The sequence below is a fragment of the Phalangium opilio genome, unplaced genomic scaffold (assembly GCF_054372755.1).
Source record: "Phalangium opilio isolate 3A_F unplaced genomic scaffold, DU_Popi_V2 ptg000003l_1, whole genome shotgun sequence".
In the NCBI taxonomy this organism is placed as follows: domain Eukaryota; kingdom Metazoa; phylum Arthropoda; class Arachnida; order Opiliones; family Phalangiidae; genus Phalangium; species Phalangium opilio.
In genome coordinates, this window is record NW_028324145.1 from 9,974,397 (window position 1) to 10,000,000 (window position 25,604).

Consider the following 25,604-nt stretch of genomic DNA (forward strand, 5'->3'; position numbering starts at 1 on the left):
GTTAATGCTCTTAATTTTTGTTGCGCCTTTAAACTAACGTATCTCTTCCTCCATTCCTTCAGGGAATTAACTGAAAACCATACCGACTGGGAGGTCAGAGTTCAGCAAGTTGAACTCCTGACGCTTACGATTTGTAACAACTTGACCCAAACTAGGAAGGTCAAAAGTGTCTTGACCCATCCGCACTCGTCGGTTTTTAGATCGTTGATCCTCTATGACTATGACATGGCCCTGGTTCGATTAGAGAAACCACTCAAGTTCGGAAACAATATGGCCGCTGTCTGTCTTCCGGATGAGGAAGTGAAACCGGGAATCACGTGCTTCACCAGCAGCTTTAACACCCCCGAAGAAATAGAACCCAACAAACAATTGGCCGCCGTACATTACATGACCATGATGGTTGAAGAACGGGACACTTGCAACGAAGGCGAGCACTATAATGGCGGAGTAGGTGAAAGAATGCTGTGTACCAAAAACAAGGAAGTCAATCATAAACTGTGCAAGGTAAATAAGGCCTATTTCATTTCCCTACTTGTCAAGCCTACCATTTTTGGGCGGAGTTACTGAAGCCGCAGTCTTCAATTTAATTTATTAGAAAGATACGGCCGCGTCTTTGTCCTGCATCTCAATCAATGAGAAGTGGTACTTGGCGGGAATATTGAGCTACCAACGTTATTGCGAGGCTTACAAAAAACACCCGGCCGTTTACGCCAATATCCACGCCATGCGTAATTACATTGAGAAAGTGGTGGGCATGAAGATGTACAATGTCTCAGAGGACCAGAACATTACCTACTTGGCCCATGAGCATGACGCCGCTTATATTAATAACCCGTAAGTTCAAAGAACTCCTTATGTTTTCCATGTGTTTCTCGGTTTTCTTGTGTTTTCCATGTGTTTCTCGTTTTTCTGGTGTTTTCCATGTGTTTCTCGTTTTTCTGGTGTTTTCCATGTGTTTCTCGTTTTTCTGGTGTTTTCCATGTGTTTCTCGTTTTTCTGGTGTTTTCCATGTGTTTCTCGTTTTGACAAAAAATCTTCAAATTCTTTTAGTGATTTGTCCGCGAACAGTGTCCGTCCATTAGAACCTTACTCGACTTATAGCAACGAAACGTTGGATTCAAACGTTACTTACCCGAGTTCCTTTGACGAATTTGGTAATTTCACGACAACGGAGGAGGAGGAGGAGGAGAACGGAACTATGACGACAACCGAAATGGGCGTTGACCTCTTTACAACGGTACCCGTCGGGTCAAGGAATGAAAACGAAACTGAAAGTGTCTCCCTCAGTGATGACAGTCAGAGCAACGACACCGTGACGGGTAATTACCAAAACGTTTCATTTCTTTTCTACTTCACGTCTCTAATTACTAACAACACAATGGCCTGAGGGAATCTTTAAAAGCATCTCTATAATTATTGTTTGTTTCCCGGTGGGGTGTACGTTTATATTTTTTTAGAAATAACGACTTTGTCTTCGTCCAACGAAACTGTTGATCCAATGCAATTCGAAGCTGTTGAGTTTGATACAAACATGACGTCCAGTTTTAACGTCTCCTCTTACTCCATGGACGATGGTGCTTTGAACAGTATCGACTTAAGTAACGGAACATCCGTCCCCGAAGATAATGGAACCCTTTCTGAAACGATGGACCCCTTAAACGTTCGCGTTGATACCGAGTTAGAGGAACCAACAACACCAAGAGTTCCCAAACCAATCACGGTGTACGATTCCGAAACTTCAATAAGCCCAACAACAACAACAGTTACTGAGCTTGCCTTAGAAACCACGCGTTTAGATGAAAATTTGAATAGTACTAGTTCTGATAATGATTCAAGTACCAACTCAACTACCACCGGAACTATTACAGATGAAAACCTCACAACTACTCTTAACCCTAATTTGGGCTTGGCTCCGGAAGTTACGTCAACCCGCGGTGAATGCGAAGGAGGTGAGACTCTTGAACATCAACCGTGATCCAGGACCGTATTAACTTTGTGAAAATATTTTAGATGTCTTTAAATGTCTCAGCAATCCGTCATGTGTCCCTTCCGAAACAGTTTGCGACGGTGTCTACCATTGTCCTGATCAAAGTGACGAATGGAGTTGCTGTAAGTAAAAACCTTCACTTACTTCCCATTACCACACGTCAACAACTTTATTTTATGGTATTTTATTGTCTTCAGTACGACTGAACCAATCAACTTCCATCCTTGAAATACGTGATCATAGTTTTGGCTGGTCTACTATTTGTTCCGATAACTGGACAGGGGATCTGAGTCATAAAGTTTGCCACCAATTAGGATATCCGTAAGTAGTTGAATATTATTTTATTACCACCCCAAAACCTTTTTTACAAGTACTTATAACTGTCTGTACAGGAGCGCTTTGTTGACTGATCATATTCCATTACGTAACGATTCCATGGACATGCTTCTTCAAGTTACTGATCCGACTGTTAAACTGGTTCAAGGAGCTGTATCGGCCAAGTAAGTGTTACTGTTATTATATCAAAGTCTAGTTCTGTTTATTTCCGCGCAAGTACTTGATGTTGGGTTTTTTAATTAAATAGCGAAACAGCAGATTGTGCCAAAAGGGAAGTGGTCTCTGTTACCTGTTCTGAATATCGTAAGTCTCTTTGACCTTTATGTGACCTTTGGGTAGGGAATTAAACTATAAGCTTACGCGTATAGAATGCGGATTATGGAGTTTAAAAACCGAGGACAGTGATACGTCCGAAGGTCGGCAAGGTCGTAAAGTCGGAACTGGTGGAACAAGTACAGCCGCCAGGGATGGCGAATGGCCGTCAATGGCTATTCTACGTAATGGAGTCAGGACATGCGCGGCTAGTATACTTTCCAAGCGATGGTTGCTTGCCACCTGGAGTTGTTTAAGAAATAATGACGGGTAAGTAATTGATTCGTTTTAAGCGCGTGGTGTCCTGGAACATGTCTTCAACAAATGTTATGGCTTCAGGGACGAAGTCTTCACTCCGTTTAATTGGACGGCAGTGACCGGGACGTCAACTTCCGGTCAAGACGAACAAGGTCCATATAATACCCACGTGGACACAATCCTCCCTCATCCGTCAGCCAACGTCTCATCAGGAGATTGCGGCGAAAATGACGTCGCTTTGGTGCGTCTTTCGACTACATTGTCTTTCGGCAGGTTCGCTAGTGCAGTTTGCCTGCCACAAACGAGCTTTAGACCTCGGGAACTTTGCGTAGTCGCCGCCTGGGAAAAATTAAATGGTAAGAAGAAACTCACGATGTCCTAAATGCCCCCTAGAAGTAATTAATACGAGCTTCGTTACTTCTGTCGTTTCTATAGATCGTTCTAGCCTTTATTATCAACCAGTCAACACTTTGGCAAATGGTGAGAACGAATGTAACTCGACTAGTCTCGAAACGGAAGATATCTTATGTCCTGGTTTGGTTGAAAGCCCGACTTTTACGCAACAGGTAAGACTTATTAAATCATAATCTTAATTAAAACATAAGATTGCATGCCCACATTTTTAAATTTGTATTCTTAATCTTCTCCAATTAAGAACGAACCAGGGGCGGCTTTAATGTGCATTAACCAAAGCCATCATTGGGAATTGCATGGCATTGCGTCGGCCCATAATAATTGCCATCGCAATGTCACCTACTCTAACGTCTATTCCCATTCAAAGTGGATTGCATCCACCATTAAAGAAAACTGAATGTTTTTTAGTTCAGTTCAGTTAACAGTCGAAACTTAACGCGGGACGTTAATTTAATTATTTAGTTGTTTTAACTTAATTTAACGAAATGGTTTTTCGTTCCAATTTGAAGAAGATGAGTAGGTTTTCTTAATCTACCGAGCGTTTTTTTTTTGCTAAGCCTTTTTACGCGAAAGAAAGAAAGAAAGTAAGTAACCATTTTTAATTGGTTAATTCATTGTTAGCGAAGACGCTGTGTGCTCTAATACAAGCTGAGTGATTTAATTAGGTCGTGCGCGTCTTTAATTAATAATTGCGAAACTATCTACAATACGATGCGATGCGCGGCTCATTTTTTTTAAAAAAACCCTATAATTTATAACCAGAACTGAATTGAACAGTTAATGATGAACTAATTGCGATTACGATTACACCATTACACGCGCGTGTGTCATTTCAAAGTGCCTATCTAGTATTTTTTACGCCAAAAAAATACCACCAAAGTAAAAACCAAAGTGACATTTTATATATAATTTACGTTCCAATTTAGGTTTTGTTTTATTGATTTTTTTATTATTAATTATTATTATTATTATTTTAAACAAAAAAAAAGATGTTTTGAATCATTTTTTCGTTTTGAATATTTCACTTTTTCAATTTGTATTATGAATACAAAATTATGATCCCGATATAAATATTAACGTTTTATATCGGGAATAATGGCCAAATGTGTTGAAGTATAATCTATTCCGTCCTTTTACAAGATATGTACAGATTTGTACACAAATTTGTGGTACCCAAATGGTACTAATTGAACTATAGGCCTAGTATAAATACTTCATGAAGTTTTTTTGTTTTTCAAACGCGTGAAAGTCGAACTTTTTTAGGAGCTTATAGCCTTATTATTCCCCCCTAATTAATGGGGGAATAAGATACTTAGTTTATTTTAATAATTATTAATTAATTAATTAATACACCCAGATTGTGCTCTTAATTGCTCTTAGTTTTATAAGGATTAATAATAATAATATTAATAAGGGGGCTTGTTTACTATAGAATTCCTAGTCTTTCAAGCCCTTTCTATTTCGTACTTTTTTGTTTGTTTAATTAATTAATTTACGAAAATATTCGTCTTTAACTTTTTTTTAGTAATTATAGTTAAATGTAACACCCCCCCCTTTCTCCCGCATTTAATTACTGTGATATAATACTAATAATAATCGATAATTAAGTAATAATTAACTGACATTCCAAATATCAAGGGCTGCTTTTTCGCAGCGAACTTTTTTTAATTATTTTTTTTCTTTGTTTATTTGGAGTTTTTGAACATTTTAGTGCTCACTCTAAAAAAAAAGTGTGTCTATGACCCATTATAGTCGTTTGACCCCTGCTGTTATAGGAAACTCCGAGAGCTAAACGCGAGTTTTAGTAATCTCTCCAATTTCAGTTTCCTTATACAGTTTCTTTTTATTTTATTTTTAACCCCCATTTTTGTTATTGAGTCAATTAAACTGTTAAACAAGAGCTGTGTTTTGTTTTAGATCGTTTATCTTATTGATATTTAGGCCTAATCCAATGTGATTGTGAATTTGTGACTGCCCAAGGTCTTAGTTTGAATACCTCTCAAGTATAATTGCAGGAGAAAAGTAAATATTTAATTTTATTCCGTTTTATAGTAGTTAGGTACTATAAAAAGTAATCGTATGATGACTTTTACCTTTTCCCGATAATGAAGCCAAGCACGTGTTTACAACATGTGTATTATTGTCATTTAAATTTCCCTCCAATCAGCGGCGAGAGTCAGCGGCCATATTGGTCACGTGCGACACTTTTCCCGCTCGCCCCGTCCCAATTTGGAGAAAGTGCGTCGGCCTTGTCCCGTTCTAGTTGTTTTGGTCGGTATTTGTGATAATTTAATTAGTATTTAGTAATAATGGTATTTTAAATACTCGCGGAACGTTTCCATATTCAATTTCGTCATGGGTTTGGGTAGAGGTAATTCGTGGACGTTCGGGAAACTCGGACCTTTGAAGAAGCCCTTCGTTATTTTTTTAGGGTTAGCGTTAGCCTTGTCTTGGACTTAACGTTTACAAAACTCGCAGTAGGTTAGTAGACCTTCGACAGTATTTTTTCTCTCGCAACACGTCCTCCCAGTTTTAAATCTCGCAATCCTCGCTAAATTAAGTAGTCCAAAGTCTCGTAACTCGGCATATGGCAACCGTTATTAAGCGGAGAAGATCCCGTAGACGTCTCGCGGCTCTGACATTCTTATCCAATATTTCTCTCGATGGTAGTCATCGTGATACCAGGCTAGGCTTGTTCACGCGAAGTGCCACTGACGAAAATCCCCTGAATCGAACTCTCGATATCGGATCCTCCCAAGAAAATAACGTCAATGGAAAGGAAAATAAAAATCTCAGCAAAAGTACATTGTCAGATAAGTTTCCCTTGGCTTCGGCCTCCGTAGCGGAGAAGCACAGATTAGACGTAAAATATTGCAGACACGCTAGCATAAGTGACGATCGAATCTTACACACTCATCACGGTAGACATAGCCCTAAGGAACGAGACCGGTAACAAATTTTTGTTTAAAATATTGGGAAGTTTGTTGCACGTACGAATTAGATAAACACTTACTGGTGTTTCATTCATTAAATAATAGAGTTCATAGCTTTGTGAGTGAAACAAGAGCTCGTCTCTCTTCCTTTAGCCGTCGAAAACCTCTAGTCCATCAGGATCCGGTTAATTCAACCCTTTGTGAAAGCACAGAAAGTTTAGGTAGGGCCATATTTCACCACTTTGAAGTTTTAATTAAGTTTAGTAGTATTTAACCCTTACTTAATATGGCTGGAATTGTTTTGCTTATTGGCACTTAACCTAATGTTAATTAATTAAGGTAAAGTGTAACCCACACTCCCACCCTTAGTAATTGACCTCTTTTAACCTTGAATATAAAATTAATTAACATGAAAAATGCATGTTGTTTGGTTTGAACAGTTTGTATTGGTCGTAGTCGTAATGCTTCAAGTAGTTTATCAGAATCATCAGTTGAAGTAAAATTTTTAGGAAATCCCAAGGAACAACAGATAAAGGATGAAAGGTTAAGAACAATTTTTTCATGGATACACTGTCATTTATTAAAACTAGCTCCACCCCCTTTTTTTCCCCCCCATGAAACATTAGACTGGTCCTTGTATCATCAAAGAAGGCACCTTTTGTTGTATTTTCTTCCTTGCCCTATCATAGAAGAAGCTTTCACTCTAATACAACTAGGTATATTATGACTAGTTTAATTAAAAAATTTACTAATTACTTCCCATTAAAGGGAGGGTGAAGTAGAAAATCAAGTGATTTTTTATCGATTCTTCTACCAATTTTAAGACCAGTCTGCATAGTGAAACATTCAGGAAATACCAACTCCGAATGATTTTAAAATTCAAATTAGGTTCAGATTTAAAGGATAATTTTAAACAAGGACTTCCGACCAATCGCGTAACGCCCTGCTTTTTTGTTAACAAAATTCTCGTGGCACGCTCCGTGTCTCGCGCCACGATTGTCACGTCGCACGCCTAATTTTATCAAATCTCGTGATAAATTTCATTCAACGCGGAACGTGCCACAAGAATTTTGTTAACGAAAAGGCAGGGCGTTACGCGATTGGTCGGCAGTCCTTGTTTAAAATTATACTTGAAATCTGAACCTAATTTGAATTTTAAAATCATTCGGAAACGGTATTTCCTGAATGTTTCACTATGCAGACTGGTCTTATAATTAGTAGAAGAATCGGTAAAAAATCACTTGATTTTCTACTTCACCCTCCCTTTAAGAGCCTTTTTTTTTCTTCTAAACTTCCTTTAAATAAACAGGGGTGACACTAAAGCTGAAATAAGTTGGAGAGGTCGTCACGCATCTGGCAGTCGTCAACTATCAGTTATAAATGACACCCCTGATCCTTCAGACCTATTAGGATTACTTGGATTTGAAAAACCCGAAGAAGGACTTGTAAATATTAATATACAAAATAAATGTACCCAAAGAATTGTTTGTCGACAATTATGAAAACAATCCTTTTAAGGATGTTTCATACAGCCAACTTCTACTGCCTTCTACAATCCATTCTTGTCAGCGTCGATGCAGGGCTCATGAACCAGATTATACCCAAAACATCAGTTATCATCAAGCCATAAATCGGTGTCAATCTTATGATCCGGCTATTTTGAACCGCGCTGTTTTACCAACCACTCCTCCTCCAAATGGTGATGGTGGTTAGCTCTTCTTCTCAAGTTTTCATTCAGTCTCAGGGACTTTGCAACCCGACTGATATTAATTGTTAAAAATAGGTACTGAATGGGATGATTATCAATTGCAACCCATTGTTCTTCACGGACATACTTGTCATCAGTGTTACGGAACAGCTGTAACTGGATATCACCCCAATCTCTTGGATGATCCTGAACTGATTGCTGGAAAACATAGCACTGTTCTTTCTTTTCCAGGATATGTGGTCTGTATGCAATTTTTGGGTGTAGAAAAAAAGACATTTATCAGATCAGGGAAAGAAATGTGTTTATTTATGTATTTCTGATAGATATCAGTCATTGATTACGTAAAACCATCTGATCTAAAGAAAGAGTTGAATGGAAAGTTCAAAGAACGTTTTCCAACAATTCAACTTTCGCTTAGTAAACTCAGAAGGTGAATTAATTATCTTTAGTTAAACTTTGTTAATTGAGGGATTAATTAATTAATTTAAATACTTTTTATTCCAGTTTGAAAAGAGAAATGTGCAAAATTGCACGTCAAGAGGTATTTATTATCTAATATTTTGTAAATTTAATTAGTAATATTTGTAATTTAGTAATGTTTGTAATTTTTAATTAGTAATGTTTGTAATTTTTAATTAGTAATATTTGTAATTTTTAATTAGTAATATTTGTAATTTTTAATTAGTAATATTTGTAATTTTTAATTGATATTTATAATTTTTAATTGATATTTATTTTTAATTTATATTTATTTTTAATTGATATTTATAATTTTTAATTGATATTTATAATTTTTAATTGATATTTATAATTTTTAATTGATATTTATAATTTTTAATTGATATTTGTAATTTTTAATTGATATTTGTAATTTTTAATTGATATTTGTAATTTTTAATTGATATTTATAATTTTTTATTGATATTTATAATTTTTTATTGATATTTATAATTTTTAATTGATATTTATAATTTTTAATTGATATTTATAATTTTTAATTGATATTTATAATTTTTAATTGACATTTGCAATTTTTAATTGATATTTGCAATTTTTAATTGACATTTGCAATTTTTAATTGACATTTGCAATTTTTAATTGACATTTGCAATTTTTAATTGACATTTGCAATTTTTAATTGACATTTGCAATTTTTAATTGATATTTGCAATTTTTAATTGACATTTGCAATTTTTAATTGACATTTGCAATTTTTAATTGACATTTGCAATTTTTAATTGACATTTGCAATTTTTAATTGACATTTGCAATTTTTAATTGACATTTGCAATTTTTAATTGACATTTGCAATTTTTAATTGATATTTGTAATTTTTAATTGATATTTGCAATTTTTAATTGACATTTGCAATTTTTAATTGACATTTGCAATTTTTAATTGACATTTGCAATTTTTAATTGACATTTGCAATTTTTAATTGACATTTGCAATTTTTAATTGATATTTGTAATTTTTAATTGACATTTGCAATTTTTAATTGACATTTGCAATTTTTAATTGACATTTGCAATTTTTAATTGACATTTGCAATTTTTAATTGATATTTGCAATTTTTAATTGATATTTGCAATTTTTAATTGACATTTGCAATTTTTAATTGACATTTGCAATTTTTAATTGACATTTGCAATTTTTAATTGATATTTGATAACTTTCTTTTTTTTTTTAGTGTGGAATTGATTTGCTTACTGTTGCTCAAGCCTATGTCTACTTTGAAAAATTGATCCTTAAGGTCAGTATCCTGATTATTAACTCTTAATTAATTATCTCCTTGTCTTTATTAGTTAAACATTAATGATTAATTATAATAATTAATCATTTTTTTTAGATGCTGGTTAACAAACAAAATAGAAAGTTGTGTGCCGGAGCTTGCCTCCTCCTTTCTGCTAAATTGAATGATGTTAAAGGAGGAGATCTGAAACAACTTATTGAAGTTAGTAATGAACTATTTAAGAAACATTAAATAATCAATTAAATTTAATTTATTTAAATTTTCCACAATTTAGAAAACGGAAACAGTCTTCCGTTTAAGCAGAAAAGACCTTTTATCTTCTGAATTTGGAGCTTTAGTTGCCCTGGAATTCTCTCTACATCTCTCTACGTGGGAGATTTTCCCTCATTATCAAAGACTCCTTTACGAATCCTGACAACCGGCTGGGAAGGATCGTGGTAGAAGATCCTCGGATGGTGGTGGTTTACCCATACTTCGTAGAAGTTCAAACCCTTTGACTGCCCTAAGATGGCATCATCGCCGGATTAGCACCGCCTCTCTCAAGAAATAAGATTGTAATCTATAAAATAGTGCCTCGTAGATTAATAATTATAGATGTAGAGCTGATAAATCTTGGTGAGTACAAGTATTTTTTACATTCTTTCAAAGCTCTACGGAAAGTGTTAGCGTTAGCGTTAGCGTTAGCGGGAGAGGAGAACATTTAAAACTATAAAAATAAAATCAAAGGCGAAAATTGGTACTATAATTTAAAGCTCAGAAGCTCTTTCTTCATAAACTTCGGAAATCAATTAATTAATATGCTCATACATCTTTATCGTTCTTAATTAGTAATTACTAATTAACAAAATTAAATTTAAACATGGCATTTTAAAAAAAAAATACGATATTTGGAAAGAGGAACCAGTTTATACACTAATTATATACGTATATATATATTCTAATTTATCAAAATTAAGACGTATTTAAATCTTTATACAAAATAGGGGAGTAGTTTAGTGAGAAAATGATATATATTTAAATATTATAGTATATCTGTTCTGTTCTGTTCTGTTGAGTATTAAAAATTAATTTCTTTCTAACAACTTTTAGGTAGTAGTAATCTCTCGGGGGGAAACAATAACAATAACAAAAAAAAAATTGTTTATTTTATTCCTAAAATCTTTTCTAAAGATTTTTCAACACTAATAGAGTTTTAGAATTAGGGGACATCTGTTAATTAATATACAGTAATGTCCCTCCCTCATTAATGATTAGGTAGATTAATTGTTCAAATATTTCATAAAAGCGGTGCCTATCAGAAGCAATCTAGGCTAATAAAGTCGTAATATAACTCTCGCGTCATTAGAAGATCCCTAATAAACCATAAATAGATTAGAATGTTTTAATTAACAAACTTATCTTAGATTCTTAATTACTACCTTGGCCTATAGTACCTACAAGGTCTTTTATTATTTTTTGTGACAAAAAAAGTCACTCTTTTACAAACACTGGCAATGTGCCATAATGAAAGAGACCCGGAGTCCCGGAGTGATATAATTTCAGTTTAAGTTTAATTATTTATCAAAATATTTTGGTTTTGAGGTAGCCTAGGTTGATTAATATAATTATAGGCACTGTTTTGTTGCGGAAAAAAATACTAAAATAGTTAATTTTTTTGTGATCTTAATGCACTTCGTTAATCCCTGTAAACTCCGGGATAAGACTTCTCTAAAGTATTATACATTTCTAGTCCAGTTTAAAACCCGCCCCCTTAATTAAGATTTAAGTAATTATCTAAAGAGTTAATTAAATTAACGAACATTATAAAAACTCTAAAGTCTAAACTTAAATTTATGAAAGGAAAAGGGTGAACAGGTAATATAACATTATACTTTAAGGTATAGTGTTATGTTACCTGAACTTTTCCTTTCATATTTAATTTCAATATTTAATTTAATATTGAAACAAACTTCTTTGGTGTTGGTTATTGTGATTAATAATTGTCAAATCTATAACCTAAGTAGTTTCAATTTAACGTTTATCTGTCATTAACTTTAGTGCCCCCCCCTAATGTAAAATAATAATAATAAGCACTAACAAACTTGATAAAAAAAAGAGATAATGTACGGTAACAGGAGCAGATGACAAAGGAGTCTCGGACGCTAGCTTCCATAATGTAGAGGGCAATGGGATCCGCGAACGTCACGGTTATTAACCAAAATCATTACGCCAGTGCCCCCTCTCGTAGGAAATTTGAGCTTTATTTTCCAACCAATAGCGTGGCTGCAAAGTCTCGAAAGGAGATCTGGGAAATTGCGTCTGGAGCCTCTCTTTAAAAATACGTATCGTCTGCTTATAATTAGCCTAGGCTTAACGAGTATTAGAGTTAAAATGGATTTCAACGGCTTTTTAATCTTTTTTTTAGACTAAAATTGATAATGAAAAGCCCAGCGAGTAACGTATGTACACTATTAAAAAACTAAAATGTGTTTCAGTGCCAATTTTTTCTTAATTTCGTCTTGAATTAAATGATAGCTACAAGAGGTTGGGAAAAGAAATCACTCACGATCTTTTAAAACCCAAAAAGTAAGAGACAGTGATTTCGTTTCCAACCTCTTGTAGCAGTCAATTAATTCAAAAACATACGGAATATTTTGGCCCTAAAACACATATAACATTGTGTTTCGGCATCTTTTAAAACCTTGCTTTATAATTTGAAAACCCGAGCCCAATCATTCCAGTGGGCACAAATTGTTAATTAAGCCTTGGCTTACCTGGGTTTCTCTGCTAGTTTGGACTTAATTTACTATTTAGTAGGTTTAAAGTCACAAAATGTAGGCCTAGTCTTATCTTTTATCTTAATACCAACGGTTACAGCTGTTTGAATAAAGTATAATTATATTGTGTATATTTATGTCGCGATCGGATAAGACGAACCTCAGTAGCCACCGTTAGTCCGTTATTACAAAACAAATTCCCAGCAGACTTTGGTGCCAGATATAATCCACCAAAAGCATCGTCTGCTATAATGTCTGATAGCGCGTCTATGGCAAACGATACCGCTACAGCTGTGACGTACGCGGGTGCCATTGCCCTCTATATTGTGGAAGCTAGCGTCCGAGACTCCTTTGTCATCTGCTCCTGACGGTAATGATGACGTAATTAAGTACCTGGATATTTACCAAGTTTAAAGTTTTTTTTTGTGCCCCCATTTTATTGTTTTTTGGAAATATTTTTGTATTGTATTGTTAAAAAACCTTGATAATTATTAATTGACGGACGATTTTTCTTTTTTTAGTTAGTTATTGTAAAAATATAAATATTTAAACAGGGTAGGACTAGGGTATTTAGGATTTAGGAACGGTAGTTTTAGGCGCTTTAGAACAAACAAAAACACTCAAAATCTCTGATATTTTTATCTAGAAATAGTTTTTTGGAATAGTTAAGGAATATCTACACTTTTTACAAATCGCTTTTTGATCCATAATTGTACCGGTAATTAATTAATTGTCTCTTTAAATATGGCGCCATTTTTTTGGTGCATAGAAAATTGAAGTTGTCATTCATGTCATTGGATTAATTTAGGATTATATTAATTGATCAATAGTCAGTAATGGATAAATAAATAAACAAACAAACAAAGCAGATTCAGTATAAAATTATTATACCTTTGATTTTTAATATTCATTTATGGCATTTTTTTTTATTATTAAATAGTAACAATGTGTTTCTTAAATAATTGTTTTAATTAATGATTGGTAAATAATTAACAATACTGTAAATTATGTATAAAAAAATCATCTTTGGCAATTATGGTAATCAAGAGGATCATCAAGAAATTGAAGGTAGTTTCGTTTTGTAGTATTAATTTTATTTAATTTTAAAGACGGATCTTGAATGAGCTGAAAGAAATTTAAATTTTAATGTTTTTTATATTTTACACTAGATGGCGCTGGCGGCCATCTGTTTACATGACCAAGGCTTAACAGTTGGCCGCCATTTTGGTGGTTTTTATTTAAATACTTCATGAAATCAGGTGATTTTGATATAACATGCTCAAATTCTGCAAAAGCTAAATAGTTATCTTCATCCAAATCAGCTTCATTCATAATCTGTTTGAAGTTTAGACCAAATTAGGCCTAAGTCTATATTTTTTTACAAAGTATCAAATTTCTCCCAATTAACGTACATTTTCCACAAGTTCATCTATATCATTTTCATCTAATTTTTGGCCACCTGGTTCAGTCAATCTTTTAATTATTTCTCTTAAATCATCTGTTGATAGCATATCATCTTCATCAAAATCTTTAAAGATTGGAAATAGGTTTATGTTAGACTAGACAGTTTTAACTAGTAATTAGTTGGGTAATAATACCATAGATACGAAAGGCATATTCTGTTTTAACTGATTTAGGAGCGGCTTCGCTAAAAACTGACATCATGTCTAAAAAATCTTCAAAAGTCAAATGACCATCTTGACTTGAACTAAAAACTTTACATATTCTTTCACGGAAAGGATTTTCCTTTAGAAAAAATATAACTCATTATGACTGATTTTTGCTTAATATTAATTAAAATTAATTTTACATGTAATTCAGGCAAAGATAATATTTTTTCTTGGGGTAATTTGGCATTTCTATCTTTTCCAACAATATCTGGGGCCAAGTTCTTAAATCTTTTATAAGCACTGTAATTTTATTTAAATTTAAAAAAAAAATTTGTTCAATGACCCTTTAAGTTACGATTTTATAGTTCTACACCTACTGTAAAATTTCTTTCTTTGTGAAATAAGTTAGTTCCTGTTTTGAGAAGCCAAGGCTTACGTTTAGGCATTTTATTTATTTTAGCATTATAAAAGAATATAAATTAATGAATTTAAATTAATTTTTACTTGATAATCGTCCAGTTCTTCTTCAGTAAAAGAGCTCGCCCCTTGCCCCATAATTTTAATGTATCGAAAACCTTTAATATGCAAATTTAAAACATCAAAGAATCACGACCGTAAATATTTTTTATAGCCTTGTCAAAAAAAAAAAAAGAATTGGTTTCAAACGGAGAGTACAGTATGAGTAAAATTGCGTCACTCTTTCGTATCAATAGAAATGATGGAATCTAGCCTTTGATTTCGCTGCGTAATCGTTTTGACATGGATAGTAGTAATGGCAGTTTCCCAGCTTGACAGTATTATGGTCTATGGACAAATAACATGGGGTGCCATTAGTCTATAGAAATGATAGAATCTAGCCTTTGATTTCGCTGCGTAATCGTTTTGAGATGGATAGTAGTTTTGTAACTTTAGAAGGATGACTTTAAGTAGAGCTAATGGTATAGTGTCATACGTCTGTCTTTGTTAAGCCTCGCAACATTCCATTATTAAAGAACTGTGGGCAATGCAGGGTTGAACTTTAGGACTACTTGTTTATTTGTGGCTCTAGTTTCCTCCTCCAACTTTTATCCCGCCTACTTTTTTCCCCCCATTTCTTTCTTTGACGTGGACGAAGCCGGCTGGTTGCGAAAGTAGGCTTAGGTCATTGCTCGCGTTTTATACTACATAGTTTTAAAAATTTGGGTGTATTTTAATGATTGTTAAAGTTTAATATAATTTTAAAATTGCGCTTAATTTGTAAAATATAATGTCATCAAACGCTTGGGAAGTTGTAGGAAGTAAATCGGGCAAAAAACGTGGCGGCGGCGGCAACTCCACAGATGTCAACAATAAGAATAAGTCCAAGAAGGCTGTCGATAATTTACCTAAACTTGCCGAAAATGGTAATCAATTTTGTTTCGTGACTTTCGTCACGTGTTTTTTATTTGTATTTGATTAAAGAATATTACTTTTACCATGTTAAGGTCCACTTAAAGAGGACAGAACCATATTTGAAGCATTTTTGGAGAAGGAACGGAAGCAAGAAGAGATGAAGAAAAGGAATGATGGAAATAAAGCTAATGGTAAAACCAATGGCGTGGTAGATAAAAATAAAAAGAATGGTGCTAGCCAAGCACCAGTTAAGAAGAAGGGTCAAGAGAAGAAAAAGGATCTTCCAAAACCACCATCTACATTTGAAGAAGTTTCCAATGAAGTAATTAATTAATTAATTAATTAAATAACATTTGTTTAACATTACCCACTAACAAAATTACTTCATAGCTTTCAATTAAGGACATTAAGAACCTTCTGGACAATGTCCAAACAAAATTCCCCGAAGTTCCCTCAATATGGTTGAAAGACTTGGCTTCTTTCCTTAATTTGAAGTTAACTGCCGAAGTTTTAGACCCAGTTTTTACCAATAAGCCTTCTAGTATGTTTCTTAAGGTAGTAAAAGGATTAAAATAAGTTAAGTTAAGCACTTCCCTTTGAAACAGATTATCCATCAAGTAGCTTACCAAAAGGAATTCACCAGTTGCTTAAGAACACTCTAAGCCAATGCAACAGCAACACTTTGAATCTGTTTTTTGACCACTGTGTCTCGTCAATTGTCCAAGAAGGTTCCAAACCTGATTTCTCACTTAACATTAACGGATATAGAGTCTTACTACAGTGCCTGGCTCAAGTTAAACCTGAAATAATTCTCAATAACTTGCCTAAAGTATGTATATTCTTACATCTAATAAAACTATACCATCATTAACAACATTTTTTTAATTAATTTATAATTCCAGCTTGTTGAAGTTCGTAACTCTTGTCAAAATAGACATCCTGTATGTTTGACCATTCTTTGGGCTGCTGGTCAAGCTGGTTTGACCAGTTTAAAAGCTGGCTTAAAAATATGGTTAGAGTTAATGTTTCCTGTTGTTGGTATGAGAGCATTTTCTAAATACACAGTGGAGTACTTGGAAAGTCTTTTTAAGTAATTAATTAATTATAAACGGTAATTTTTAGGTTTAATTAATTGATTAGTAATTATTTAATTGACTTTTTTAAAGGTTACATCCTGATACAAAGCCCGTATCTGATGTTTTGGGAGTCAGGGAATTTTTTCCCGTTTTTGATTTTGTTTATTCAACTTCGGGAAGTCACGCCCCAAATCACCGTCAACTTTTGAATCTTTTCCCTAAATTAAAAGCCTTGTCTTATTGTTCCCAACAAGAGCCAGTCATGAGGAATTTTTTCCCTTCTTATTTGAGTCGGTTATCGAGTTCTACAAGTCCCATGAAAGAAGAAGTAAATATTCTTTTAATTAAAATTAAATTTAATTTTAAGGGCAAAAATTGGATATACAGCTTAATTATAATATTAAATATTTATTTTAGGTACTTTCCAATTTAGTAGAGTGTTTAGCTAAAGATAAACACAGCTACAGTGTTTGGAGACAAATGTATACCAAACATTTAGCGGAATCGAGGTTTGAAATGGTTTTTAATTACAACATTTAAATGTTGTTAATTAAAAAAAAAACATGTTTTTATATTTATAGCATTCTTCTGGGACATTTATACAACAATTTTGACAAATTGCCGTCAAATTTGCCTCAGAAATTATTGAAAGAAACTGTTAATTCCTTCAAAGTGACAAATGAAGAGATAAGTGGACAGAAAAAGACTGGAATGGAATCCACAAAATATTGCGATGTAATTATAATTTTAATTATTTTTTTTTTTTTTTCATTAATTTAAAATTTAAGACAGACAAACTTGAAAAGAAAAAAAAAAAAAAAAAAATAGACTAATGGCACCCCATGTTATTTCCCCCGTAGAGCTTAATACAGTCGAAGGCAGAGGGCTGCCATTACCCTATACTTTCTTTTAACCATGGGACTACTTGTTTAGTCTTTATTTTATTTTTACGCGCAAATCGTATCGGGGGACTTTCCATAAAGGTGTGGAACTTCTTGTTTATGCATATCAGTTTTAGGCCTACCTGACAGACATACTTTATATAACAAGTAGCGGCTGGAAAAAAAATTCTTATCACGTGCTCGGTTGTTTTGGTCTATTCGCGTTCTTATTGGTCAATTCACACCCGGTGTAATGCCGTCGTGGCTTTAGGATTTTTGCCCGTCTAAAACGCGATCGATTCCCGCCACCGCGAGAGTTCTTTTTTCGTCGGGCCACTTTAAAAGGTCGAGGATCGTATTCGTGGGAATGTTAGGGCTAAAAATTAGTAACCCTTTTTAATCTTTTCTAACTAACTTTCAAAATCATGATTAATTGAATTAAATATATCAAAATTATCCGTCTAATTAAAATTTTATGGAAATCGTGAATCATTCTTGAATAATAGGTAAGTTATTCCGTAGTTTAAGAAATAGTTAAAATGCATGTAGGGCCTAGGCTTAATGGTATGGCTTAATGGGGTAATGGCAGCCCTCTGCCTTCGACTGTATTAAGCTCTATAGGGAAATAACATGGGGTGCCATTAGTCTATGGTAAGCCTAACTCAAAAACATGTTGCGTAATTGGAAAAATTAGTAATTCCTATCGTTTAAGCGCGGTTTGTTTGTTTATTTATTTATTAAGTGGTTTTTTTTGGTTTATATTTTAAGTCTCCGACTATAATGTCTTCTTTCTGGGTTCTTTTTAAAGGAATTACTTGCCAAAATGAGTGTTTGGAGGTTTCCTTGGAGAGGAATGATTTTTGTAGTCATCTTTACACTCACTGCTCTAATTTTTTACGATATCAACTTACAAGGCTCATTTAAAGGTCTGTGTTTTTTCCCCAATATTTTCATAAATTGGTAAGTAGTAAGTCCATGTTGTAAAGTCCAAAATTTATAGCTTCAAAAACAGGGAAGTATTTAAAAGAATACGGGGTTCTCGCTGTTTACGAGCAAGCCAGGGTTAAAGTCTTAATATACACAAAGAAAACTGTAAGGTAATAATACCTTTGTTTTAAGATGTTTGTTTTCTGGGGGGAATTGCACATTCCTTGTTTTAATTTTTGATGGCATATTTTGCGGGGTTCAGATATTTGGAGCAAAATGTCCCATTGTATTATGGCAAGGCTTGCAAAGTTCTAGGTCCATACTTAAAAGAAATAAAGACATACCTATTAGCGGCTGGTTTATGGCTATGGGAGTCTAGTCAACCAGTCTGGCTTTGGCTCAACAAAACTGTACCACCATTATTGCAATCGGTAATGAACTCTTTTAAGCATTTGTCAGAATGTATTTTATGGGTTCAGTTGATTTAAAACAGTCTTGAAGGGGTTAAATTAAATAGTTTCAAAGTTAAGATAAGGCTGTTTTTTAAATATCTGGGACCCTTATAAAGTACAATTACAATTACACTGACACATTGGCCACTTTTGTGAATATATATATGGGTGTTTTTACATCCTGAAGGTCACAGACAACTTTCCTCAATTTTGGTCCAACATCAGTGCTCATTTTGCCACTGTTAGCGAACTAACTGGCACGTATTTACTTTGGGCATGGACTCAAGTCCTACAATTAGGTTCCGTGATCAGTCATTGGCTACAGGAACATGTCTTTACGTAAGAATTATAGAATAAAAATGATTGTTACAGTTACAGAATGGGTAAATGAAAATTACAATAGTTTTTGGAGATATATTTACTATTTAGGTCTATTTTTTTTTTTTTTTTTGCCAAAAACCCCAATTAATGGGTTTTATTTTTGCTAATTAATGTTTGTCAAATTGTGTTTATACAAAAAATATATTTTCCATTACCAGCCTTGAGACTGAAGGAAACTGTGACGAAATAACTAAAATACGTGCCTGAATTATAATAATTATAATTATTTTTTTTTATTTTAATTGGGAAAATCTTAAACTATATTAGGTGTATGTGTGTGTATGTCCTTTAATTGTGATTGTGTTTAATTAATTAGAGGGAAAATAATTATGAATTACAAAAGTTTTATTATTAAGCCAATTTAAAATTTAATATATATATATAAATAAATATTTAGGTAATTTCTAATTAAATGGAAGAAAAATTAAAATTTCTGAGAGCAAGGTCTTGAATTAATTAAAACTGTTAACTGAAATAAATTTTTATATGGGCCAAATTTATTTATACTTGTATTTATCAGCGTGTTATACAAAACTTATTGTAATTTTCAAGTAATTTCAGTAGTGTAGGAACTGGGCTAAGATTAACGTAAAAAACTATGCTAATATGGGATAAACAAGTTATTAAGTTAATAGCAATAAAAAGTACTCTATTTTCCTTAACCCTAAGTTCCCACGCTTCTGAATTAACCAAATTCTTCCTTCTTTTCCTTTTCCTTTTACTGATTTCTTTTCTCTTAATATTTGGGTTTGGTTAAATTTATAGCGGAGGCTTGTCACCCGATAAACTCCAAAGAATGGCTGGTGGTATGGTGGCTGGAATGCAACAGTATACTAAATCAGCCTATCAATGGTTTATGCAAACTATGTCAAATGTTTAAGTTAAAACACAAAAAAAAACAAAGAAAGAAATTGAATTAGCTCTTTTGCAATTATTAATTCCAAAATGCGCCCCTTTAACATTCCTTTCTTTCTCTATCTGGCTTTCTTAACTTCACTGTTAATAACTAAATTTCTGCTCGATATTTCTTTATATACATAAATGATTCCACTTTATACGTCGCTGCTTTAGAGTGAATGTTGAACAGAAGAATAAAATTTTAAGTTACAGAGATGGAATTTAATAAATTTTGTTCAAATTCAAGCTATTTTTAAGCTGCAATGGGTTGAACTTTACCATATAGAGCTATCTCAGAAGCCTTAGTGTGACGTCACCCATGTTATTTGCCCATAGAACTAACCAAAGTGGTACCAAACATGGCCGCCCTCTGCCTAACCTAAGCCTGTGCCGGTTTACATAGGCAGGCCATTTCCCAAAATAAAAATAGGCTTAATTTAGGCCTAAAAACTGGTCATGGTCTGCCTAAGCTAAACCTGTGACGTTTTACATAGGCACTGACGTCATAATTGAGATAGCTCTATTAAATATATTTCCCAAAATTAAAATAGGCTTAATTTAGGCCTAAAAACTGGTCATATGTGTGTGTGATGTAACCCATGCCCTTTGCCCATAGAACCAACCAAAGTGGTACCAAATATGGCCGCCCTCTGCCTAACCTAAGCCTGTGACGGTTTACATAGGCACTGACGTCATAATTGAGATAGCTCTATTAAATTTATTTCCCAAAATAAAAATAGGCTTAATTTAGGCCTAAAAAACTGGTCATATGATCACCTGTGTGTGATGTAACTCATGCTCTTTGCCCATAGAACCAACCAAAGCGGTACCAAATATGGCCGCCCTCTGCCTAAGCTAAGCTAAGCCTGTGACGTTTTACATAGGCACTGACGTCATAATTGAGATAGCTCTATTAAATATATTTCCCAAAATTAAAATAGGCTTAATTTAGGCCTAAAAACTGGTCATGTGATCGCATGGGACGGAATGGGATAGATAAATGAACAAATTTTCAATTGCACAAAATTAATTTTATTAAAAATGGCTAAAATACTCTTCTAGGCGTTGAAACATCAAAAAACATGTTTTTTTTTTTTTACAAATTTTTCACGTTGTCTTTAAAAGACCATATTTGACCAAATTATTTATCCAATTGTTATTTACACCAAAAAACGCGCAAAAACACACTTAAGTACAAACTTTTAGGGATTTATCCTCCTTTGACACATGATTTTTTTTTTTTTTTTTTCCTTCATAAAGATAAGATTTTTTTTATTTATTTTTTTTAGAGAGGAAACCGCTAAATATCATTTAAGTACTAATTAACGTAACTTTTTTAGCGCTATTAGTAAATTTTTTATTTAACAACATCGCCACACTTTTCGCCTTAGGGAATTTTTCCTCAATTTCATTTTTAAACTATTTAGTATTTACATCTTGAATTTTTTCTTATTTTATTATTTTTTTTTTCGCTTTTTTAGAAGCATCACAAGCGCAAAAAAAAAAACTCAAAAAAACTAACATCTTTGACTCGATAAGCTCGCTACTTTTATATAGATAAAAAATTTTGATTTTCAGAGAAGAATGCCTTTTTGTTATTTTGCATCGATCGGTTAGGTCAGAAACTGGTATTTGTATTTTTAAATGTCCTTTCCACGTGGAAAGAACACTTTGATAGTATTTTCGTAAAGAACGCTGGCAAGTTCGTTGATATCTTCGCCTCTTATTGCTGCTAGAATATCCAATACTTGTCTATAAAAGAAAAAAACAAATATAGACTTAAAAAAGTTAGGCTTAACTTAATGTAGAACTTACACTATATTGGCTGGTTCGTTGCGGCTCTTAACTTGAAATCCCAATTCAAATTTCTCCTTTTTCTTACAAGGGAACGTAGTTTTGACTAATTTTGAGCCAGCATGCGCAACTCTAATCTCACACCATGGGGAATCTGAACCAAAATTTTTGTTACAAGTTTTACAACAAAACCTTTTGGGGGGTGGAGGGTCTTGGGGGGGGGGGGGGGTTAAATATTGACCTGTTTCAATCATTAATCTCTCAGCTGGAAGACTAGCAACAACTTCCAAGTTTTCTTTAGTTTTTAATGAGCTGTAAAGGAAAATTTTTAAATTTTAAATTAACTTTTCCCCGCTGAAAAACACAAACGAAATGTTTTTTATCATACCAGCCATTTATTCCGATAAAGAGGCCCAAATCTAGTATGGCTTTAGCCTCTTCTTTGGTACCATCGAAGGAATGTACCTAATTTCATAATTAAATTTCGTTTTATTCCTGCTAAATCTAAATTTATGGGGGACATTTTCTCATACCACTCCGTTACTGAATCTCTCGCGATTTCTTCTGACAATAGTTAACAAATCAGCAGCTGATTTACGACAGTGCAGAAACATAGGCATTCTAGCAGCCTCTGCTATATCAAATTGGCACTCAAAATACCTTAGTTGCGTTTCTTTAGGGCAGTATTCTAGTCGCTCGTAATCTAAAATGTTTTCCCTAATCAAGTTATGGGTCTTTTGGGTGTTAAAGTTAAGTATGGACATTGTCCTTACCCAGTCCACATTCCCCAACTGCGACAACTTTGTGACCATTTTCTAAGGCTAACAATTTTAATTGTTGTAAATAGCCACCTGGATCACCACACGCCTCAAATTCGAGGCATCTTGTAGGATGGCATCCAACTGTGCTGTATAGCATTGCTTAATAGTTTTAAATTTTTTAAATTAACCTCAAATTTTAATTTTTAATTGTTTTTATTTCTTACAGCTGCTTTTAGCCAGTTCCAAAGCGGCTCTGCTATCTTCCAAACTTCCCCCAGTTACAATTATCTTTTAATTTAATTTAAATTAATTTATTAACCTTTGAGCTAATTTAGTTTTAAATTAAGTACCCGCTCTAAGCCATTTGCAATAGCTCTTCTTATCACTTCATGCAAATCATCAGCATGTTTTTTAGTTCCATTATAAATCCCTCTAAACATAGGATCTACATGGGGTAATGTTTTATGATGAGTTTTACTAAATTATTTATATATTATTGGGGATTTTTGGTTAATTATTATTATTTTTAATATTTGGTGGTTTTGGAATATTATAGGAAGTTTGGCACTCCATGTTATCTACCCATAATACCTAATGCAGTTTAAGGTAGGGAGCTGCTGCTTCCTATTATTGGGAAGTTTTATAGAAAACAATGAAAAATTATTGGGAAGTTTTATTTAAAATAATGAAAAATTATTGGGAAGTTTTATAGAAAACAATGAAAAATTATTGGGAAGTTTTATAGAAAACAATGAAAAATTATTGGGAAGTTTTATAGAAAACAATGAAAAATTATTGGGAAGTTTTATAGAAAATAATGAAAAATTATTGGGAAGTTTTATAGAAAATAATGAAAAAATATTGGGAAGTTTTATAGAAAACAATGAAAAATTATTGGGAAGTTTTATAGAAAATAATGAAAAATTATTGGGAAGTTTTATAGAAAATAATGAAAAAATATTGGGAAGTTTTATAGAAAACAATGAAAAAATATTGGGAAGTTTTATAGAAAACAATGAAAAATTATTGGGAAGTTTTATAGAAAACAATGAAAAATTATTGGGAAGTTTTATAGAAAATAATGAAAAATTATTGGGAAGTTTTATAGAAAATAATGAAAACTTATTGGGAAATTTTGTAGAAAATAATGGGCCAAATGGTAGTATTCCCCCTCCACGGATTTTTAAAAGTTTGTACTCATTTCTGATAGTAAATGAGGTGGGGAACACGATGCCGTCAAAATTTTTCACCGCAAATGATTTTTTTAAAAAAAAGGTAGCACATATTACTTATGGTTGTTTGTATATTTGATATTTGGGGCGCATACACTTGTTTAGATTATGTTTGGGATATTTTAGGTTCAGGTTAGGTTCAGGTTAGGTTAGGTTAGGTTAGGTTTAGGTTCAGGTTAGGTTAGGTTAGGTTAGGTTAGGTTCAGGTTAGGTTAGGCTAGGTTCAGTTTCTATTAGATTTCTCCTTTTCCAAAATATTGCAATTTTCATAAAAAAAAATTCAAAAAAATAGAAATTTCAAAATCATTTGCGGTGGAAATTTTTAACGGCATCGTGTTCCTCACCTCATTTACTATCAGAAATGAGTACAAACTTTTAAAAATCCGTGGAGGGGGAATACTACTATTTTACCAAATAATGAAACATTGGGAAGTTTTATTTAAAATATTTTTAAAAATTATTGAGAATTTTTAAAATATTTCTAAAAATTGTTTGGGGATTTTATATTGTTTAAAAAAAATCTTCCAAAAATATTTATCAGAAAAATTCTTTAAAAAAGTAGCTTTAATTTTATTCGTTTAAATAATTACTAAGAAAGAGTTTGAAGATGGCATGCAAAAAAAAAAATTTGAAAGAACGCGGAAAAGGCGCGATTGAAATTGGCGCGAAAAATAAAAAATGCGCGTGAATGGTGAAATGCGGAAAATAGACCATACGAAAAAAATTAGACCAAACTGTAGTTTTGTAAGTTTAAGACGCGCAAAAGTGTCAAAAACTTGTCAAATAGACTCGAAATAGTGTTATTTCGAAATGGGGTCAATGTAATTTGTTAAAAAATTAGTATAAATGGTTAAATTTACCAGTTAAATTCGATCCAATATCAATCAATCTCCGCTGAACTAGGGAAGAAGCCATGTCTATTCCGAAGCCGCGCCGATCCCGCTCGTAGCTAACAGTAGGCGGCTAGGCCTAATAACCCTTTGTTGAAGGATGGAATAAAGCCGTTCGCGCCTTTAGGACGTTTTGTAACTTTGGAATTAAACTTTCGCGACTAAAATAACGCGGGAAAACCATTCATAGCGATACATTCAAGTTCCAAGCGATTAATTAGGCGGGAAAATTAATTAGATTAGAATAAAGTGGAAAAGAAGCCGCGACATGGATCGGAAAATGCGCTTTTTTCTAGCAGACAACCAGTAAGGGAGGGAAGAGAAAGGGGGGATTACGCGCGCGCGTCTCTTCTCCATCCTCTCCGCGCTCGCGCCAAACTTTCCCGCCATAAATTTTCCGATTTTGAATCTTCCTTAATTGATTTCTGTTTTTGCTACCGTTTCAAGGGCATTATCTTTAAACCTTTCATTACAGTTTTAAATTAAAGCATATTATCCTCTTACTAAACTTAACTACCCTAGGGTGATTTCTTTTAAGTATGAAAAAATATCATTAAATCACCCTACTATTATCATACTTAATCTCGGGTTCTCACTGGGAAAAGTTGTGCAAATATTATTGTTCTACTGAAAGAGATAGTTGCGAGATTGAAAGGTTTACACGAAACGTTTTCGGAATCGCTAAAGAGTGGTGGTAAGTTTATATCAATCGGAGAAATCTAATTAATGGGTCGCATACTATCGAGTTTCTTTTTTTTCTTATTTTTCACCTTGTTTTATTCTGCCTTGAATATTGAATGTGATTGTATATAAGATATGCAAAATCGAGAAGCGGCTCAGACGTTTTGGTATAAATTGTAAATATTCTCTTATTG

The 25,604-nt window shown here is 33.2% G+C and overlaps 5 protein-coding genes across 11 annotated transcripts in view; 3 read left to right on the forward strand and 2 right to left on the reverse strand.

Annotated features, from left to right (window-relative positions):
• Nucleotides 1–5,207, forward strand: part of LOC149717701 (uncharacterized) — a 43,055-nt gene extending 37,848 nt beyond the window's left edge. For both annotated transcript variants that reach the window (XM_089840564.1, XM_089840566.1), the window contains 12 exons: nucleotides 63–504; nucleotides 596–834; nucleotides 1,051–1,319; nucleotides 1,458–1,949; nucleotides 2,011–2,109; nucleotides 2,185–2,308; nucleotides 2,380–2,487; nucleotides 2,571–2,626; nucleotides 2,692–2,905; nucleotides 2,975–3,249; nucleotides 3,329–3,459; nucleotides 3,549–5,207. In XM_089840564.1, coding sequence (XP_089696690.1) covers nucleotides 63–504; nucleotides 596–834; nucleotides 1,051–1,319; nucleotides 1,458–1,949; nucleotides 2,011–2,109; nucleotides 2,185–2,308; nucleotides 2,380–2,487; nucleotides 2,571–2,626; nucleotides 2,692–2,905; nucleotides 2,975–3,249; nucleotides 3,329–3,459; nucleotides 3,549–3,704 — 2,605 coding nt within the window. In that variant the 3' untranslated portion in view covers nucleotides 3,705–5,207. The remainder of the gene's footprint in view (nucleotides 1–62; nucleotides 505–595; nucleotides 835–1,050; nucleotides 1,320–1,457; nucleotides 1,950–2,010; nucleotides 2,110–2,184; nucleotides 2,309–2,379; nucleotides 2,488–2,570; nucleotides 2,627–2,691; nucleotides 2,906–2,974; nucleotides 3,250–3,328; nucleotides 3,460–3,548) is intronic.
• Nucleotides 5,208–5,323: 116 nt separating this feature from the next.
• Nucleotides 5,324–11,807, forward strand: LOC149717703 (CDK5 and ABL1 enzyme substrate 1). 5 transcript variants are annotated; one of them, XM_089840571.1, is made up of 12 exons: nucleotides 5,324–6,256; nucleotides 6,346–6,461; nucleotides 6,681–6,783; nucleotides 6,867–6,956; nucleotides 7,550–7,685; nucleotides 7,759–7,939; nucleotides 8,024–8,187; nucleotides 8,272–8,378; nucleotides 8,453–8,489; nucleotides 9,639–9,701; nucleotides 9,798–9,902; nucleotides 9,976–11,807. In XM_089840571.1, exons 1-12 carry the CDS (start codon nucleotides 5,895–5,897, stop codon nucleotides 10,114–10,116), a joined length of 1,605 nt encoding a protein of 534 aa, XP_089696697.1. In that variant the 5' UTR covers nucleotides 5,324–5,894; the 3' UTR covers nucleotides 10,117–11,807. The 5 variants fall into 5 exon arrangements, with proteins under 5 accessions (XP_089696697.1, XP_089696700.1, XP_089696699.1 ...); XM_089840574.1 differs by having other exon boundaries at nucleotides 5,325–6,256; nucleotides 6,394–6,461; nucleotides 6,750–6,783; nucleotides 7,759–7,948; XM_089840573.1 differs by having other exon boundaries at nucleotides 5,332–6,256; nucleotides 6,750–6,783; nucleotides 7,759–7,948.
• A 1,520-nt stretch (nucleotides 11,808–13,327) lies between these two features.
• Nucleotides 13,328–14,847, reverse strand: LOC149717704 (calcium and integrin-binding family member 2-like). The gene is made up of 7 exons (XM_089840576.1): nucleotides 14,572–14,847; nucleotides 14,445–14,479; nucleotides 14,268–14,367; nucleotides 14,056–14,203; nucleotides 13,870–13,985; nucleotides 13,704–13,792; nucleotides 13,328–13,582 (listed from the first exon to the last, which is right to left on the reverse strand). The coding sequence occupies exons 1-7, from the start codon at nucleotides 14,620–14,622 to the stop codon at nucleotides 13,561–13,563; spliced, it is 561 nt and encodes a 186-aa protein (XP_089696702.1). The 5' UTR covers nucleotides 14,623–14,847; the 3' UTR covers nucleotides 13,328–13,560.
• A 294-nt stretch (nucleotides 14,848–15,141) lies between these two features.
• Nucleotides 15,142–20,298, forward strand: Tmem214 (Transmembrane protein 214). Of its 2 annotated transcripts, none has more exons than XM_089840567.1 (13): nucleotides 15,142–15,449; nucleotides 15,531–15,760; nucleotides 15,829–15,979; nucleotides 16,044–16,267; nucleotides 16,341–16,528; nucleotides 16,605–16,842; nucleotides 16,932–17,023; nucleotides 17,096–17,249; nucleotides 18,204–18,321; nucleotides 18,396–18,492; nucleotides 18,585–18,753; nucleotides 18,962–19,113; nucleotides 19,921–20,298. In XM_089840567.1, the coding sequence occupies exons 1-13, from the start codon at nucleotides 15,314–15,316 to the stop codon at nucleotides 20,033–20,035; spliced, it is 2,064 nt and encodes a 687-aa protein (XP_089696693.1). In that variant the 5' UTR covers nucleotides 15,142–15,313; the 3' UTR covers nucleotides 20,036–20,298. The 2 variants fall into 2 exon arrangements, with proteins under 2 accessions (XP_089696693.1, XP_089696694.1); XM_089840568.1 differs by lacking the exon at nucleotides 19,921–20,298 and adding an exon at nucleotides 19,314–19,655.
• A 763-nt stretch (nucleotides 20,299–21,061) lies between these two features.
• On the reverse strand, nucleotides 21,062–25,042 carry LOC149717706 (deoxyribonuclease TATDN1-like). The gene is made up of 9 exons (XM_089840575.1): nucleotides 24,700–25,042; nucleotides 22,958–23,052; nucleotides 22,832–22,895; nucleotides 22,620–22,766; nucleotides 22,380–22,549; nucleotides 22,235–22,311; nucleotides 22,088–22,158; nucleotides 21,868–22,000; nucleotides 21,062–21,804 (listed from the first exon to the last, which is right to left on the reverse strand). Exons 1-9 carry the CDS (start codon nucleotides 24,752–24,754, stop codon nucleotides 21,693–21,695), a joined length of 924 nt encoding a protein of 307 aa, XP_089696701.1. The 5' UTR covers nucleotides 24,755–25,042; the 3' UTR covers nucleotides 21,062–21,692.
• Nucleotides 25,043–25,604: the final 562 nt, after the last annotated feature.

Bases quoted from the DNA above. Each gene is read 5' to 3' on its own strand.
- LOC149717703 (XM_089840570.1), top strand. From the start codon at position 5,895: ATGGCAACCGTTATTAAGCGGAGAAGATCCCGTAGACGTCTCGCGGCT. The intron at 6,784-6,866 runs GTTAAGAACAAT...ATGAAACATTAG, and splicing joins CAACAGATAAAGGATGAAAG to ACTGGTCCTTGTATCATCAA. The intron at 8,490-9,638 runs GTATTTATTATC...TTTTTTTTTTAG, and splicing joins GCAAAATTGCACGTCAAGAG to TGTGGAATTGATTTGCTTAC.
- LOC149717706 (XM_089840575.1), bottom strand. From the start codon at position 24,754: ATGGCTTCTTCCCTAGTTCAGCGGAGATTGATTGATATTGGATCGAAT. The intron at 22,550-22,619 runs GTAAGGACAATG...AAAACATTTTAG, and splicing joins AGTTGGGGAATGTGGACTGG to ATTACGAGCGACTAGAATAC. The intron at 21,805-21,867 runs GTAAGTTCTACA...TTTCTTTTATAG, and splicing joins AACGAACCAGCCAATATAGT to ACAAGTATTGGATATTCTAG.
- Tmem214 (XM_089840567.1), top strand. From the start codon at position 15,314: ATGTCATCAAACGCTTGGGAAGTTGTAGGAAGTAAATCGGGCAAAAAA. The intron at 15,980-16,043 runs GTATGTTTCTTA...CCTTTGAAACAG, and splicing joins TTTTACCAATAAGCCTTCTA to ATTATCCATCAAGTAGCTTA. The intron at 18,322-18,395 runs GTCTGTGTTTTT...CAAAATTTATAG, and splicing joins CTTACAAGGCTCATTTAAAG to CTTCAAAAACAGGGAAGTAT.
- LOC149717704 (XM_089840576.1), bottom strand. From the start codon at position 14,622: ATGGGGCAAGGGGCGAGCTCTTTTACTGAAGAAGAACTGGACGATTAT. The intron at 14,480-14,571 runs GTAAAAATTAAT...TTCTCAAAACAG, and splicing joins AAGAACTGGACGATTATCAA to GAACTAACTTATTTCACAAA. The intron at 13,986-14,055 runs GTATTATTACCC...CAATCTTTAAAG, and splicing joins ATATGCCTTTCGTATCTATG to ATTTTGATGAAGATGATATG.